Consider the following 15,205-nt stretch of genomic DNA (forward strand, 5'->3'; position numbering starts at 1 on the left):
AACAACCATTGTGGCTCTTCACTCTCACTTTTCAGGGCCAGTCCAGATATTTGTGATCGACCCCTGCTGACCATACAGACTGAACATCAGAACAGTCTGCATGGTAAACCTCAGGATGGAGGGCACTTGACCATCTCAATAGCACATCGTCATGACGATAGCTACCAGTAAAAGCGAGTGGTCTGTAACAACCGTTATCTGGCAGAGTTGAAGTGGCTTTTACAGCTGATCCATGAACGCTGAGACTTAACACATTTAGCCTCAATAGTGGTTAGATGTGTTAATGGGCAGAAGATGAGTGAAGCACCTGTGACATGTTGCCCCACAAAAAATCCTGCATTTTGCCGTGGGGCAAAATGCAGGATACTCATAAATCACTAAAATCCAGCTGAGGTTTTCTTTAGAGGTTAGAAACCTGCAGAAATCTTCTGCTGCTGATTCGGAAGACAGAATTCAAATGCATCAAAACAGAGTAAACAGGACTGAAAATACTCAACATCTCTGCAAAAATGTATCCATGTCATGATTGTCTACAAGTAAAACTAGCAATATGCATTACCAAGATGTAACACATCTTTATAGTAGCTTCTACAGCTTCCTGTTAAGTTAGTTGTGATCAACAATACAACTTTGATTAGGAAACTGAACAGCTTATAAAAAGAACGTCTGATTTCGTTTCTGGAGGTTAGAGATGCTGGCTTGTTGACATTTAATATATGTGGGTCAACGACAGTGAAGTGCAGCCTGGAGAAAAACAAATAAGGGCTATTCTTTCTTCTCAGTATGGCACCCTCAGGCAAAACCTGTTAAAGAAGACTGGATGTATGGAGCAGCATCTACATTTGAATGTGTGTGCATGAAGCTCAGAACCACTTCAAACGAATTAGAGTCTACAATCATAAAATTAGATGCATTGCTGCAAGTTATTCTTTGTATAGTGTAGCTCACAAAACAGACTTCACTGGTCCAGGACCATTCTGAATGTCAGTTCCACATGTATTGCTTGAATAGAGCTATTTCTGATATAAATTAATTCAACATTACCTACAACCCTTCACAAAATATATTTTAGGGATCAAGTACAAATAGGAGAAGACAATTGTTCCTGCACAGCTTTCAAGAGTGTACTGAGGGGGTTAAAAACTAAAATGCAAAGTTTGAACCCACAAAAATAGTCTCTAAACATCTGTTTATATTACAAATTCAACAATGGTTCATATCCTAAATTGAAATATGAATCTGTGTGATTGTGTTAGCTCTTGTCTGGCTGTCCATGAGACCTGACATAAACCGCTTCCTGGTTTGACTCAGACACACAAGCCTCCCGTCTTTCCATGGCGACCAAAGCCTCCAGGCTCGTGTGGAGGAATGCAGATGCCTGTATGCAGCAAGTGATCGAGGTCTCTGGTTGGGGTTCCCACTCACAGAACACCAGCTGAAAGAACAGGGGCTCTGCCGAGCTCAGGTGTACTCACACAGGTGACCGCAGCCAGCGGGACAGTGAGCGCTGCTCTTGAACCAGTTCATAATGTGTTCCAGATGTCCACCGTGGCTGCAGCCCTGACACCACACAAACAGTCCCTTCACTACGTGGTGACACACCGCGCAGACACTGGCGCACTGGTGGCACCTGGAGGAGAGACACGTGGGTCAGAGGTCGGCACGAGTCAGAAATAAATCCAGCAGAGACTTGACTCAAATGAACAGACATAGCACTCTAAAGTCAACAGTGGTGCAGAATTCATACCTGTCACAAATCCAGCCTTTGTTGCTCATTGGCCGCTTGCAGTTGCTGCAGTTGACGTGCAGCGTTGTGGACGTTTGGTTCAGGCAGGTGATAGCGCTGCACGTACTCAGCTTTATGACTTCATTGGACACGTTCCACAACTCAAATCGTTGCAGCAGGTCTATGTAGGACATGTACCAGTGCTCCTGAAATAGAAGCAAAACTCTTTCAAGGTTTCCTGTTTGGTCTGAAGTCTTCCAAAATGCAAAGTTGGATTTTAGTCATAGACACATGGGCAACTTACAATAAAGACTCACATAAACCCAAAACAAGCTTTAAATTTGTTTGATTGATTGATTTTTATATTCAGAATTTTTTTTATCTTGCTGTGTATATCAGAACATTTTGAGAAAAACATTTGGTTTTGAAAAACACAAACCCTAATAGTCTTTGTCATTGCATCGGCTAAGTTCTTGCCCAAGCATGTAAGACACCAGTGTTTCTTTCCATCTGACCTGGGTGAGCTCATCGATCTCTTTACGGATCCTGTCCCCCAGGACGATGAGCACCGACACGGCCATCTGCACGTCGCCCTGCTCTGCGTAGTAGCTCAGCATCTCTTGAACGATGGGGCAAAAGAAGCTGGCAGGCAGATGCGGGCTGAAGAGCGGCTGGGAAATGGAGATGAGCGAGAAGGACTCGATAGGCGTCAGACATGTGACCTCTGCCTCATTGCCGCTGACGTGTGGAGAATCTGCCTTGTCCTGCTGAAGGTGCTCCGGAGCAGACGGGTTATCAATGATCTCATGGCGTAGCTGGAAGGCCTCTTGGGGCAGCGTGTACTCCTGCTCTTCTGTTACGATAATAGGAGCAAAGATATTATTAGACAAAAATGTGCTGAGTATGGAGTCAGGTATGAATAGCATTTCCTGAGGTAAGCGTCTCTTATTTTCACACAGATACAGAATATGACTGACCTGCTTGGTTGTCATGCTCCACAGAGTAGAGGTCATCATCATCCAACTCTGCATCACCGAACATGTACTCGGCTTGGCCCTCGCTGCCCTCCGTCTCCTCGTTTTCTGAAGAGAATGGAATGAATATCTTATGCATACAAATATTAAGTATGATACAGAGAACAAGGACGGTCATTGGTTTCCAAAACCTCAAAAGGCCACTCTCACCTTCATTATTATTGTTGATGTGTGAGTTCCCCGGCTCCAGATGAATGTTATCCTGCCTGCTGTCACCTTTACTGCGTTCCAATCTGCTCTCTGTGCCCATCCCTGAACCCATTTCCTTCATGCTGAAACTAAAAGGAGTTCAAATATTTGTGTTTAAATATTCAGGATTACTGTTGGGTAAACACAGATTAAATTTCTACTTTACCTGTTCATCAAAGGCAAGGTACCCAGTTTACTGAGGTTGGAATTTGAACCAGGGGTTGTGAGGTTTGCAGGGTCAGAGAACATAATTCTCAGCATGGTCCATGTAGTGGAAACCTTTGAATAAAATTTAAAAAATGGTTACTGATTACAACCAAAAAAACTTTTGACAGCACATTGTTATTGGAACTATTGTACAACAAAGTTATACATCCATCCATTTTCTTGTAGACAAGTTGACCTTAATCGTCTTGTCTACAGTCACTTTTCTGCCTTGCGGGTCATGGGCTATCCCACCTTGCTATGGGCAAGAGGCAGGGGACACCCCAGACGTGTCCCCAGTGCATTACGAGGCACACATCAGAATACTTTTTCCCTTGAGTGAATAGAGTTAAAGATCTAACTGGATGTTAAATTTCATTGTTTTCATTTCCCAAATATTTAGTAAAAAAAAAAAGAAGTCAATTATTACACTAATTCTGGTGATAAACATGAAAGTCTTCTGCAGTTTGATTTATTTTAACACTGAATATCTTTAAGCTTTGGAATTTTGATCACAAAACACCACCAAGATAATTTAAAACTGAATAAAAAATTAAATTAATACATAAGGAAACTGATTGGCAGGTACAGCCCCCGGCAGCTAATTACTTTATCAAAAGCGTGTTTTGTAATAATACACTGCATATATGAATTACTTAAAACCGTCATTTCTAAATGATGCTTGTACACTGAAATTAAAAACCTAGCTACATTATTAAGGAAAGAACTACGCAGAGAGTAGAGATCTGGTTCTGTTCTGCTCTGTCTGACCTGAGGTCTTTTCAGCTCCCGCGCCACCTTTGCATTATGATCACAGAGCTCAGCGAACGGCTTCCCGCTGAGGAGGTAGAGTTGTGCTGTCTCGACAAACCAGTCCATCCGGTTCCTGTCCAGGTCTGTTTCAAAGACACTAAGAACACTGGACACATTTGCAAACTGTTCTGTCAAATCAGGCTTCTTGAAGAAGAAGATGGGGTTGCGGCGATCGCCTCCTGGGTAAGGCTTTCTACTGGCGTCACTGTTGATCAGACTCTCCTTGGCTGCAAAGGCCAAGTCTCCAAAGAGTCCGAAGCACAGCCCCTCTGGGTTGGCCTTGTCTACAGGACGCGTGGCGTCCTTGAACATGTGTTGGTAGAGTGTACTGTCCTTCGAGCCAGAGAGAAGGAAATGTGGGTCATGTTGGTGGCGCCACACAATACCAGTGGTCACATCCTTGTGTTCCTCAAAGGTCGCAAAGGGGATGAAAGGTCTGCGTACATCCCACACATAGATGTTGTGATCTACCATCATGGAACAGGTGGCTAAATGATATTTCCTCTCAGGCCTCCACTTGACCCGCGCCACAGAAGCAATTGTCTGGACACAGTAGACCTCTTTGGCTCGGTTAGTGGTCATGTCCCACACCTTCACCATCTTGTCCCTGCCTCCAGTAGCCAGCCATCCCCTAACATTGAAAAAAAAGGAACAAGCTATTAACAAATGAAAATAATAAACATACAACTACGGCATTTCAACTGCAATTAATACATTCATCTGGACATAAAAGAAAAACCTCAAACTCCAGATTTGCTCTGTATCATCAGGTCATTTTGTTTCACCTGTCATCAGGATGCCAGTCGCAGCAGAACACAGGACCAGTGTGTGCAGTGAACATTCGCTCATAGCGATCGGGTCGCCTGATGTCCCACAGCTGGACATTACCGTTCTCAAAGGATGCAGCAAATGTGAAATAATCCTTCATGCTGAACTGGACATCCCTTACACTCTCTGACTGCCCTAGAAAAAAAGGGGTGGGAAAATACCTGATAAACACTAAAGTTCACAGATACATAGTTTGTTTCCTACTTTCACACTAAACTATGAAGACATTTGATTCTAGATATACTTGAATGATCCCAAACTGGAAAATTCACAAAAATAAATACTATGATGTATTTTGTGTCATGCAAAATACTCAGGAATTGTATAGGCCTTGTGGAAAATGTATAGTTACGAGCTTTTGCTCTGAATTTGTACCTGAGAAAGTGCTGACAGACTCTTTTTTGCGCAGATCGAAGCACTTCATGAATCCGTCCTGTGAGCCGCTTAGCAGCATGTAAACCTCAGTAGGGTGGAAGCACACCTTGTTGACAGTACGTTTGTGTTCAGTAAACAGCTGGTCCTGCTTATTGCGAGAGGGTTTTCCTAGGTTCCAGGTGACAACCGCTCCGTTGGTGGCAGCCGTAGCCAGCAGGTTCTCCTCCATCTGGTGCCACATAACATCAGCACAGCTGAAGTTGAGAGAAGGCTTGCGCCCGACGCGAAGATTCAGCTTCTCTACGAACTGCTCCTCCTCTAGCGTGTAGATCTTAAAGATGTTACGACCAGCCACCACCACCTGAGTGGCATCACGGCACACACTGATGGCATTGGCAGGAGCGTCCAAGTGGCAGAACATAGTTCGGCCAGTGACAGAACTGCTGCTGAGGGCTGTGGTAACCCGTGACATCCTCTCCATGTTTCTGGAGTAGACAACATTTTTCAAGAGCTCAATAACAATTAAGTTGTCAAGATGCATCAAAATTGCTCCAAATTTATTTGAGCAACATACAGAAAAGACCAACAAACTTTTAAATCATTTTAAAGCAGTTCAACAATTTGCCACCTGGTGGCGCCAAAGCAAAATCTGACGTACAGATTCATATTGAACTTCTTGTGGGAGGCAAGGAATGTGTAGCCACGTACACAATGTATTTGAACAATTTAAGCCATCCGGTAGGTGTACAACTTACTTGGTGAGGAATCACACGCCTGATCAGCAACGTCTGCAGCAGCACAGAGTCCTCTGCATTTACTCCCATGAGAGTCAACTTGCCAGTGAGAGACTGGAATGTGACGAACACACGCCAAACAATCTGTGTTCATAACCAGGACACACGTGTGTATTAGAAACTAGATCAAACAGGACATACTAAAATGTTGTGTATAATGTAGGCCTTTGTTACACATCATATCTGACACTAATGGACGTATGGCAGCACCACTTATAGCTGTGAACTTAACAAGACAATCATAACACAGCCACATCAGTTATTATAGGATAATCACCTTATTACATCCCGCGAAGGGAATGTACTGTAATCACATCCCGCTTCAAAGCGGTGACGTATTGTAATTGTCAGTGTTCGTCCGTTCACCAAATATCTTCGCAACCATTGCAGATAGAAAGATGAAACAAAAAGCACATTACTCGGGTGGTGATGAAAATGAGATGATGACCTTGAGGAAACTAGGTCAAGGTCAAATTTCAACTTTTGTACACTCAGGAACCGGATAAGATAGAAAGACGAGGAAGAAGGCCAGTGTGAGTAAGATCATAGATCAAAGCTAGTGCTTTGATCTACCTATTCTTTGATTTAGGTAAGGGTAAAATTTTGAATTCAGGGGTGTCGCAGGATGTTGCAGTCTCTGATTGCCTTGTTTTTTAGTTATGTATGCACTGAGCAGTGGCTCAGTGGTGGAGCGGGTTGTCCAATGTTCCAAGATCGGCGGTTTGATTCCCGCTCCCACCCCAAAAAAAGTGTGTGTGAGTGTGAGCTGACAGTGGGAGCTCACCTCCAGAGCACTGTTGAGGTGCCCTTCAGCAAGGCACCGCTGCTCATTTGGCCACTCCACCTCCCACTGCATGCTTACAGCCCCCCTTGTGTGTGGTTGTGTGTATTGTGTGTATTACAGGGACCTGTACACATGCGTGGGATTGATTGATGACTAACATACTAGAGTGTGCATTCTTAATTTCCCTTCGGGGATTATAACAGTATATAATTTTTTTTTTTTTTAATTCAAAGCAGTCCCACCACCGCATGTTATTGTTATGACTGTGTCTCTTTATTGGTTTACTTTTTACATTCTGTTAATATCCTCCCTGTTTCATCTATGTGTTGTTTTGCTGCAGGTGATTGCTGTTGTGTGTTAACATGAATATATGATTAAGTCAAACACTAAACGAGTATTAGAAATCTTCGGGGAGTCCACAGTTCGATGGAGCGAATCGTGTTTGTCTTCCACTACTTGGTGTTCTGGTGGTGTTATTCTTTGACTACGTCCCCTGTTGTGCTGCTACAATAAGCTGTAATCAATACAGTATTCAAGTCCAACACACAACTGTACGTGATGCTAAAGCTAGCTAGCTAAACCAACACAGCCCCTTTTGCAAACATAAAATGTGTACAAAAAACTTTTCAATTATGCTAAATAATTACACAAATGTAGTAATGCGTAACCTACTGACAACTTGTTTCAATGCAAAACAACAACAGATGAGCTGAAGGGACAACACTTACTCAAAAGTGCTGCTAGGTTGCTGCTGTTGTTGTCCCGGAAGTAGTACGATGACGTCAAATCTCGCGAGATGTGACCGAGTTTTAACGGAAATACCGTCACTCGACTTTATTTAAAAGTTTATCGGGTTCTATCGAGCGATTTGGATTTGTTGAGAGTTAGGTATCATTTTAATGCGGCATGTGTGTAAAGCAGCAAACTGAGGATGTGTGATTAATGGGGGTGAGCTGATCGTGTCGTGTTGATAAGCCTCTGTGTTTGTAGGTGCTGCTTCCTGCTGTCATGAGCTCTCTGTTTGCCTGTGAGGACCCAGCAACGTGGAGGAGCGTGTATGAGAAATACTGGGATGTTGTGGAGGCCAGGGTTAAAGGAAAGAAACCCGGAAAGCTGCTGAGCCTTGACAAGTGGTAAATCCGTTTTCACTTGATGCAGTTTTCTAATTAACCTGTTCTAATGATTCAACCATCCAACGGGGACCTCTGGTACTTTGTGGAGACCATCGAGCTGCTATCACCTCCTGCAGACTTGATGCATATCCAGACAGGAGAGTCTGGCAATATTCCTGAGAAATCTTAGCCCATTACTCATGAACAAGCCTCTATTTCTGGAATGTTTATGGGTTTATATACAGTATTTTCTGCACAATAAGTCACACCTAAAAGCCTAACATTTTCTCCAAAAACAACGGTGCGCCTTATATAGGGAAAAGGTTTTAGAAAAGGCCATTCATTGAATGTGCGCCTTATAATCCAGTGCGCCTTATCGTGTGGAAAATACTGCACTGAAATAAACATGGCAAAACGCTTTCTTCCAGGACTGACTGATACTTCAGTCACAATAGCGGGGCGTTATTTGAGCCAAAGTCTTGTGCTTTCAGGTCAGCATCTTGGAGTTCAGTCACTGAATCTTAATGTATATTTAGACCTTAATGATGCAAAACATTTGCAGTAAATCTATTTAAGTTGGCACACCATCTGATTTGCAAATGTGTGCTCTGTGAGGGATGCTATTCAGAGGGCTGATAAATATTGAAATTGCAGTAGTCGATAAAAGTAGCTTTTTTTGTGGAATGTGGAGAAAAGACTTCAAATATATTTATTCAGTAACCCCAAAACACAATGAGGGGTGAATAATTTTGCTTCCTGTTATGCATGATTATAATCCATATGAAGTGTTGTGCGAATTGATATGACAGCGTTGTTTTGATGTAATAATAAATTTAATAATTCTGTTTCATTTGTCTGCAGGTACCAAGAGGACCTGCCTGAACTCATCTCAAGTCGATCTGATAAACACCTAACTCTGTCAGAGCTTGTAAAAATGATGGAGTGGAAACTCACAGTAAGTAGAGTCTGTACACCAGTCAGAATATAATAATCCAGAACAACGTTATTGCGTTCACACAAAAAATGCTGTCACACCGCTCCAGTACATATTCCCTCCGGCAAACTGTCTGGTAGATCTGTGAAGAGACACTGACAGCAGTCAGTCCGTCAGCTGTGTCCTGGAGTGGCCCTGTGTGTTTTTCTGCAGAGAGGGAAGTTCAGACCACGGCTGCAGCAGCTGGTGGAATCCAACAGTGAGGAAACAGTGAAGAAATGTTCCAGAAAGGCCTTCAACTTCCTGCCTGACGTGCAGGCAGCAATAGCAGAGCTCAGCTCCCTGAAAGGAGTCGGTCCAGCCACTGCTTCAGGTCAGAAGAGCATAAATATATAGTCAAGATTACTGGATTATAAAAAGATTTACACACTCAAACACTTTCATTGCAGTTGAGCGGCTAGGACCCTCTGCTCTCTGCCTAAATAGTTTGCATTTACTCTGCTTCATCCAACTTGGCTTCAGGCTCACTGGTCTTTTGTTCCAGCTGTGTTGGCAGCAGGAGCTCCAGTACACACTGCATTCATGTCAGATGAAGCCATGGAGAGTGTCCCGGGACTGAAGCCCATCCAGTACACAGCCAAGCATTACAAACTCTACCTGGACAAAATGGTTGAGAGGACGAAAAAACTTAACAAAGGTGAAGTAATGATGGGGTTTGGGTTATTATGAAGACATCTGCACTGGGCTGCTGTGGTGTTATGATGCTGTTTCATCTCCTTTCTGCTATGTTTTATACAAAGAGTGTTACATTTATTTAATTTTTTGAATTACCCTGAACAGGAAAATGTCTGTTTAGGTCTAACCGATACAGACAACTTAGTAGAAGCAAATTTAATATTATTAGTCAGTGTAAAAAATGAAAGGCTCTTCTCTCCTCCTCAGTGGATCCAAAGCAGGACTGGACGCCCCACCGGGTGGAGCTGTGTTTATGGGCGATGACAGTGGCTGAACAGCAGCAGCTCTCCCTGCTGAAAGATGTTGTGAAGGGCAGCAGCATGACAGAGAAGAGCTCTGAAACTGACCAGAGACCAGCAAAGAAGCTTAAAACAAAATAGAAATTATTGCACTTGTTAATTTTTTTTACATTAAACTTTCTGTAATAGGAATGATTTTCAAAATATTTTTCCATTAAACATTATACAATTTACATCTAATTGAATGCAGTGACATTTGTTTTGGACACATTTGGGATGAGGTTTACAAATACAAATGTACGTAATTATAAAAACTTTCTGCCACTTTTTTAGATTATTCATACCAATCTAGTATGGGCTAATAATCACGTTGATGCACCTCAGTTGCAGATAAAAACGTGTATCAACCAATCTACTAATCATTTCTATGTTAATTGTTTGACTTACTCAGATTTTCATATATTTCTAACCATTCAGAGTCTCAAAAATAGTCAGATCTGAAAGGACTAAAAGTAACATTTACATTTGAGTGGCTGAAACTATTGGGGAAAAAAGGCTTGAACATTAAAAAATTATTTATTGTATCAGACACAAGAACAAAAGCAGTAGGATGTTGCCACAGTATTGTTCTTTATTTATATTGTTTCTAAATTAAAGCAAAGTACAATGAACAGTACAAAATAAAACAAAATATATTCATATATATACAATATAAAATGGTTCCGTTCAGAACATTTCAAAAGTACAATAGATTGTGAAATAATTAATGAGGACTTTGATATAAATTATTCATTTGTAAATTTAGTTTTCCTTTAGTTTCCTCATGCCCGAGAGAAAAAATAGCTTCCCCTGCTTTTTCTTTTTGTAAACGCTTCTGGCCCAACCTCTTGTCTGGTTTGAGAGATTGAAGCTTGGCACCATTTAATTGATACAAGTAAGCAGCTCAGGAAAAACTTCAGCAGCACAGATATGATTTTTTTCTTATAATTCTAAACCTTTGGAGGAAATCAACTGTGAAATTAAGAAATCACCTGTAACATTTGCTTGATCTCAAGTGGCTCAGGCAGGATCTGAGAAGATAAAAATAATCTGAACCAAACCAATATTGTTGTAGTAATGTTCTGTTGCAAACCAGAAAATATACCCTCATATTCAGAGAGAAACCCTGAATGTTGTTAAAATGTTTGCTTCAAGGTTTACAATTGAAAATCATGATGCTCCTACAAAGTTTAAAATTCCAGACTAGACAATTTAGAAGCAGAATCAAACGTGCATTTTACCTCTGCATCATTTTTGTTAGGTCATAGACAGTTTTACCTGCTAATTAATTAAGTAATGTAAAATCAAACATATTATTATCACTTTAATAATCAGTACAATTTGAAAACCGAAGCCGAATACTGGTACTTGTGGAGCTCTAGAAGCTGTAATCCAGCAGTACTGGTTTAACAACCTTTAGTAAAACATTGCAAATTTAAAATATTTGCACTGGCTAACACCCAGTGGTGGTTTTGTCAGTAAAGGTTCATCTCTGACGCTGCACTCATCTGCTTTAGTTGCACAAGCTTGTAGTGAGATTATATACTGTATGATAGTAGCAACAAACACTGATAAAAGGCAACTTGGCTGCCTTATTGGCAGGCAGCAGTTCAGAGCAGCTACTGGATAATGTCGTAACGACTTCAGTTGTTTGCATTGCGTTTTTTTGTCTTTTCTTTTATGGATGCTGTGCATGAGAAATATGCCACACAGCTAAGAGCCAAGCAGCTTCTCTGCCCAGTGCTCAGTTTGGCCTTATGTACTATAACAAGGCATTGGGCATAACAGTACAATGAATTGGCATAGGGAGGTAAGAAAGCATCAACAAATAGTTATGGCAGTAGAGAATATGGCACACACCGACTTGTCAATTAACCACAAAACAAGTGCAAAAAAATCCCACTTGTGACAAAATACAGGAACGATGAACGAGCAGTCAGAGAAATATTATGCTGCGCTTTAAAATCAGGTATAAAAATCAGCAGTATTCTGGGTGCAGATACTCCAACAAGTAGGGACCATCTATGAAAGACACTGAATATGTTCTTGATAGTCATGCCATACTTCATCCGCCATCCATGTACTGTAATGTTGGAAATAAATACTTCACTCCAAAAAGACAAATTAACATAACGCAGCTTGTCAGATCCACTTTTTCATGGAAGATATCCCATTTACAAGCCAGCTTCAGGCTCTGGTGTATCCCCACAACTGCCGTGCCTCATCCTGACACCGAGGGTGTTGTGTGACATGAGCGCAATAGTGACAGGATGACAGGAAGCATGAACGCTGTGCTTTGCAGCCCTGCTGAGGTTTTGTTAGGAGCTTCAGTTCTGTCTGTTGTTCCCAACAGGAGGATGTGAGTCAGGCCTCCATCACTCTGCTCCTTAAGGAGTGTGTGCTGTCTGAGGAGAGACGCTATCGAACAGGGAGATGACTTTTTTTTGAAGGTGTGTTGGCGCTGTGGTTGGCTTAGGCTGGAAAGATTTGGCTGATGGAAAAGTACAGTAATAAATTACTTATGAGAACTTTTCCTCTACCTGGTTTTTTAAGATGCAGCTCATTGTCTGTGGTTTTAAGAGATTGATTTACATATCAAATTAAATGCTGGATTTCTCTTTGTTTAAGGATTATTTTTTTTTAGCTCTAGTGGCATCAACAATTCAATAGTTAGTCCTGCATGTCGAGCCAAGACGATTAGTATTCACAGTTAATATGTTCTACAAAAACGTAGCCATTAACTAGCCCTTTTTACAACCCTTCTGGGTTCCTGCGTATCTTCAGTTAAAGAGGCACATTAACCTCCTCACGCATCCTCTTTATCTTCATTGTAGGCTAACAGGGTACGTATGCATTATTCATCTATGCAACTTTGCAATCTGAAGCATTAATATTTCCTAGTGTACAAATGTGTTTCCATCGAGTTTAATTATTTCAAAGTATTGGTTGATCTTTTTCTTTATACCTCGTAAAATGGCTTGTTCTGGCAATTTGAGCAGATTCCCTCATTTCACACTGAATCTTCTGTTACTCGTCGTTTCATAAGGAAGCAAATGCTATGAACGGTCTTTATGATTAGCTCTAACAAAATTGGCAAATGCACAATTTTTCCCCCCCAGGCAGCTAGTGGACATTCAGCTGAATTATTGATTGAACGTTGAAAAAATAGAAAGCAGCACAAGTAAATGTAATAGCTAGTCTCACCCTCGATTTCCAAACCAACACTCCATTCAGGACTTGATGTTTGCTAAAGCAGAACCGCAGCGAGGTGTCTGCACACTGAAGGGGATAGTTTGGAGATGTGAGCACATAAATGAAGCTGCACCCACCAAAAACAAGTTGGTGAACACGCTGTAAAAGGAGGCTAGCGGCTTGACAACATTTCAAACAGTCTTGTACTTGCACAGTTTGTCCTTTTTCACTTGAAATGCTGAATATTCACAAAGCAGAAATGATGTTTGATTACACACTCACAGAAAACAAGTTGAAGTGAAGCTACAAATTGGCGTGCTTCAAACCAACAGACACGTTTTCTTCCTCTTTTGACCCCAGAAATTAGTTCTTCGTATGGCTTATTTTGTAAAGCACTAAAGATTTATAAAATCAAGTGAGCGTGAGTTCGCGGTAGTCGTAAAACAAACCAGGGGGGGGGATTCTGCCTCATGAATATTTTTTTTTTTGGAGGATCAAAGCCATATAGGAGTTGTCAGAAGAGCAACAATCATCGCGTTAATTTTGCACCATTTGAAATTTTTCTCTTTTCCCATTCAAAGAGGGAAAAATACAAATAAATATACTCTTGGTTAGGAACATACATTATACACATCCACTATCAAATGAAAAACAGGGACAACTTATTAACACTTTTTTCTTCATAGGTACATTCCTTTACAAAAGTATACAGTCCCTAAGAATGAGAAACTGAGGTATAGACTGGGCCTGACAGAGATTCCCCCCAATGCCCTGTGGGACACAAAGGTCAGAGGTCAGGTGATGTCACATCCACGCCCTCCCCAGTTCAGTCTGTCAGAGTGAGAACAGGCAAAGGCCAGTGTGTGTGTGTGTGTGTGTGTGTGTGTGTGAGTCTGTGTGTGTGTATGTGTGTGTGTGTGTGTGCACAGTTGTTTCTTCTCTTTGTCCAGGTTGACGGTCAGACTTGGGCAGCGGCTGCTCTCAAAGACAGAGGAGAAATATGTGTGTGTTGTGTGTTTGTGTCCTTGTCTCGCAGACAGCCACATTACATGACATGGCATATTTTACATGGTGCAGCTAGCAAGTTGGCAACAGGAGTCCGTCAGAGTGATGACTTGTTCAGGAAACTTCAGCGTCACTTTTTTCTCTTTGACTTGTTTTCCTCTCCTCTCCTGTCACACCGTCACATTTGTTTCCCATCTGTACATCACTTCCATGTTGTGTGAACTATGTGTCTGTATCCACAGTGTAGGTTTAATGACATGTAAATAATATATCTAATACTGATTTAGTCTTTTTTCATTAGGTTTAAACGAAATTGATGACTTAAACTTTTACTGCTCCTGGAGGATAACAGCATCTATTTAGTAATTGTCCTAAATCTTGTATCAACTGTTATATCATTTGCACTGGTGTTAGATTTTGACTGAATCAGCTACTGAGCACCATAATCTGTTTGCTGATTTTTGTTTTTTTTAGTTAGGGGATTTCTTTTACAATGTGCAAAAAGCCGTAGTGACCCCTATGAGTTACAGCAGGGCTATGAAATAAAACAAATGTCATATTTTATGGGTGCCTCTGGGCTTTTTTTTTCCTTTCAATTTCAGCTTTCAGGCATAAACAAGATGTTCCTGACATACATCTTTAAATCTTCAGCTCTGATATGAGGCACAGCCAAAGGACTTTGCTGCTTCCTCAGTTCAACTGCTTTCAGGCAAAACACAGAATCCCTCCTAGTTTAAGGGTTGCTGCTGATTCTGATCCTGATCTTCACTTCACTTATGAAGGTCAATTTTTATGAGCATTATCTCAACACTTTCTCTGTCTGGTACACAGTCTTATCCTACTGTTTCATTCCCTTTGATTCCATTTACCAGAGGCGGGCAATGTTAACTGAGATTCGTCTTTCATGAGGTCTTTATATGTATGAGACATGCACAAAAAAAAAGAAACAGATTTTCAAAAAGAAAAGAGCACAATAACCTAAATGTTCATGTAAAATGTTAATGCTGGTCAACATAGACATAAAAGGATCTGATGTTCCTCAAAATGGATCTGAGGAACATACACCTGTACTTGTTGCTACTGTAACCCCTCTTTAATAAAAGAGACATATTTCTTTGATTTGCAAAGTATCAGTAAAAAAAAAAAATCTTGGTTAATTTTAATTTTTTTAATGCTTTTGTATAATTTCTGCCAGGTCAAAC

The 15,205-nt window shown here is 41.2% G+C and overlaps 2 protein-coding genes across 5 annotated transcripts; one reads left to right on the top strand and one right to left on the bottom strand.

The window, feature by feature from the left end:
• Positions 1-28: 28 nt before the first annotated feature.
• wdr24 (WD repeat domain 24) lies at positions 29-7,522 on the bottom strand. Of its 3 annotated transcripts, none has more exons than XM_068305809.1 (12): positions 7,476-7,522; positions 6,241-6,336; positions 5,925-6,047; positions 5,170-5,654; positions 4,752-4,929; positions 3,925-4,597; positions 3,116-3,228; positions 2,911-3,038; positions 2,704-2,808; positions 2,242-2,579; positions 1,748-1,932; positions 29-1,630 (listed from the first exon to the last, which is right to left on the bottom strand). In XM_068305809.1, exons 4-12 carry the CDS (start codon positions 5,648-5,650, stop codon positions 1,462-1,464), a joined length of 2,370 nt encoding a protein of 789 aa, XP_068161910.1. In that variant the 5' UTR covers positions 5,651-5,654; positions 5,925-6,047; positions 6,241-6,336; positions 7,476-7,522; the 3' UTR covers positions 29-1,461. The 3 variants fall into 3 exon arrangements, with proteins under 3 accessions (XP_068161910.1, XP_068161911.1, XP_068161912.1); XM_068305810.1 differs by lacking the exon at positions 7,476-7,522 and adding an exon at positions 6,748-6,820; XM_068305811.1 differs by lacking the exon at positions 6,241-6,336 and having other exon boundaries at positions 7,476-7,510.
• Positions 7,523-7,560: 38 nt separating this feature from the next.
• On the top strand, positions 7,561-10,000 carry zgc:112496 (uncharacterized protein LOC541336 homolog). 2 transcript variants are annotated; one of them, XM_068305801.1, is made up of 6 exons: positions 7,561-7,630; positions 7,738-7,880; positions 8,721-8,814; positions 9,007-9,166; positions 9,338-9,490; positions 9,736-10,000. In XM_068305801.1, exons 2-6 carry the CDS (start codon positions 7,756-7,758, stop codon positions 9,906-9,908), a joined length of 705 nt encoding a protein of 234 aa, XP_068161902.1. In that variant the 5' UTR covers positions 7,561-7,630; positions 7,738-7,755; the 3' UTR covers positions 9,909-10,000. The 2 variants fall into 2 exon arrangements, with proteins under 2 accessions (XP_068161902.1, XP_068161903.1); XM_068305802.1 differs by having other exon boundaries at positions 7,588-7,635.
• The last annotated feature ends 5,205 nt before the right edge of the window (positions 10,001-15,205 follow it).

Source organism: Antennarius striatus, chromosome 21 (genome assembly GCF_040054535.1).
Source record: "Antennarius striatus isolate MH-2024 chromosome 21, ASM4005453v1, whole genome shotgun sequence".
NCBI classification, from domain to species: Eukaryota; Metazoa; Chordata; class Actinopteri; order Lophiiformes; family Antennariidae; genus Antennarius; species Antennarius striatus.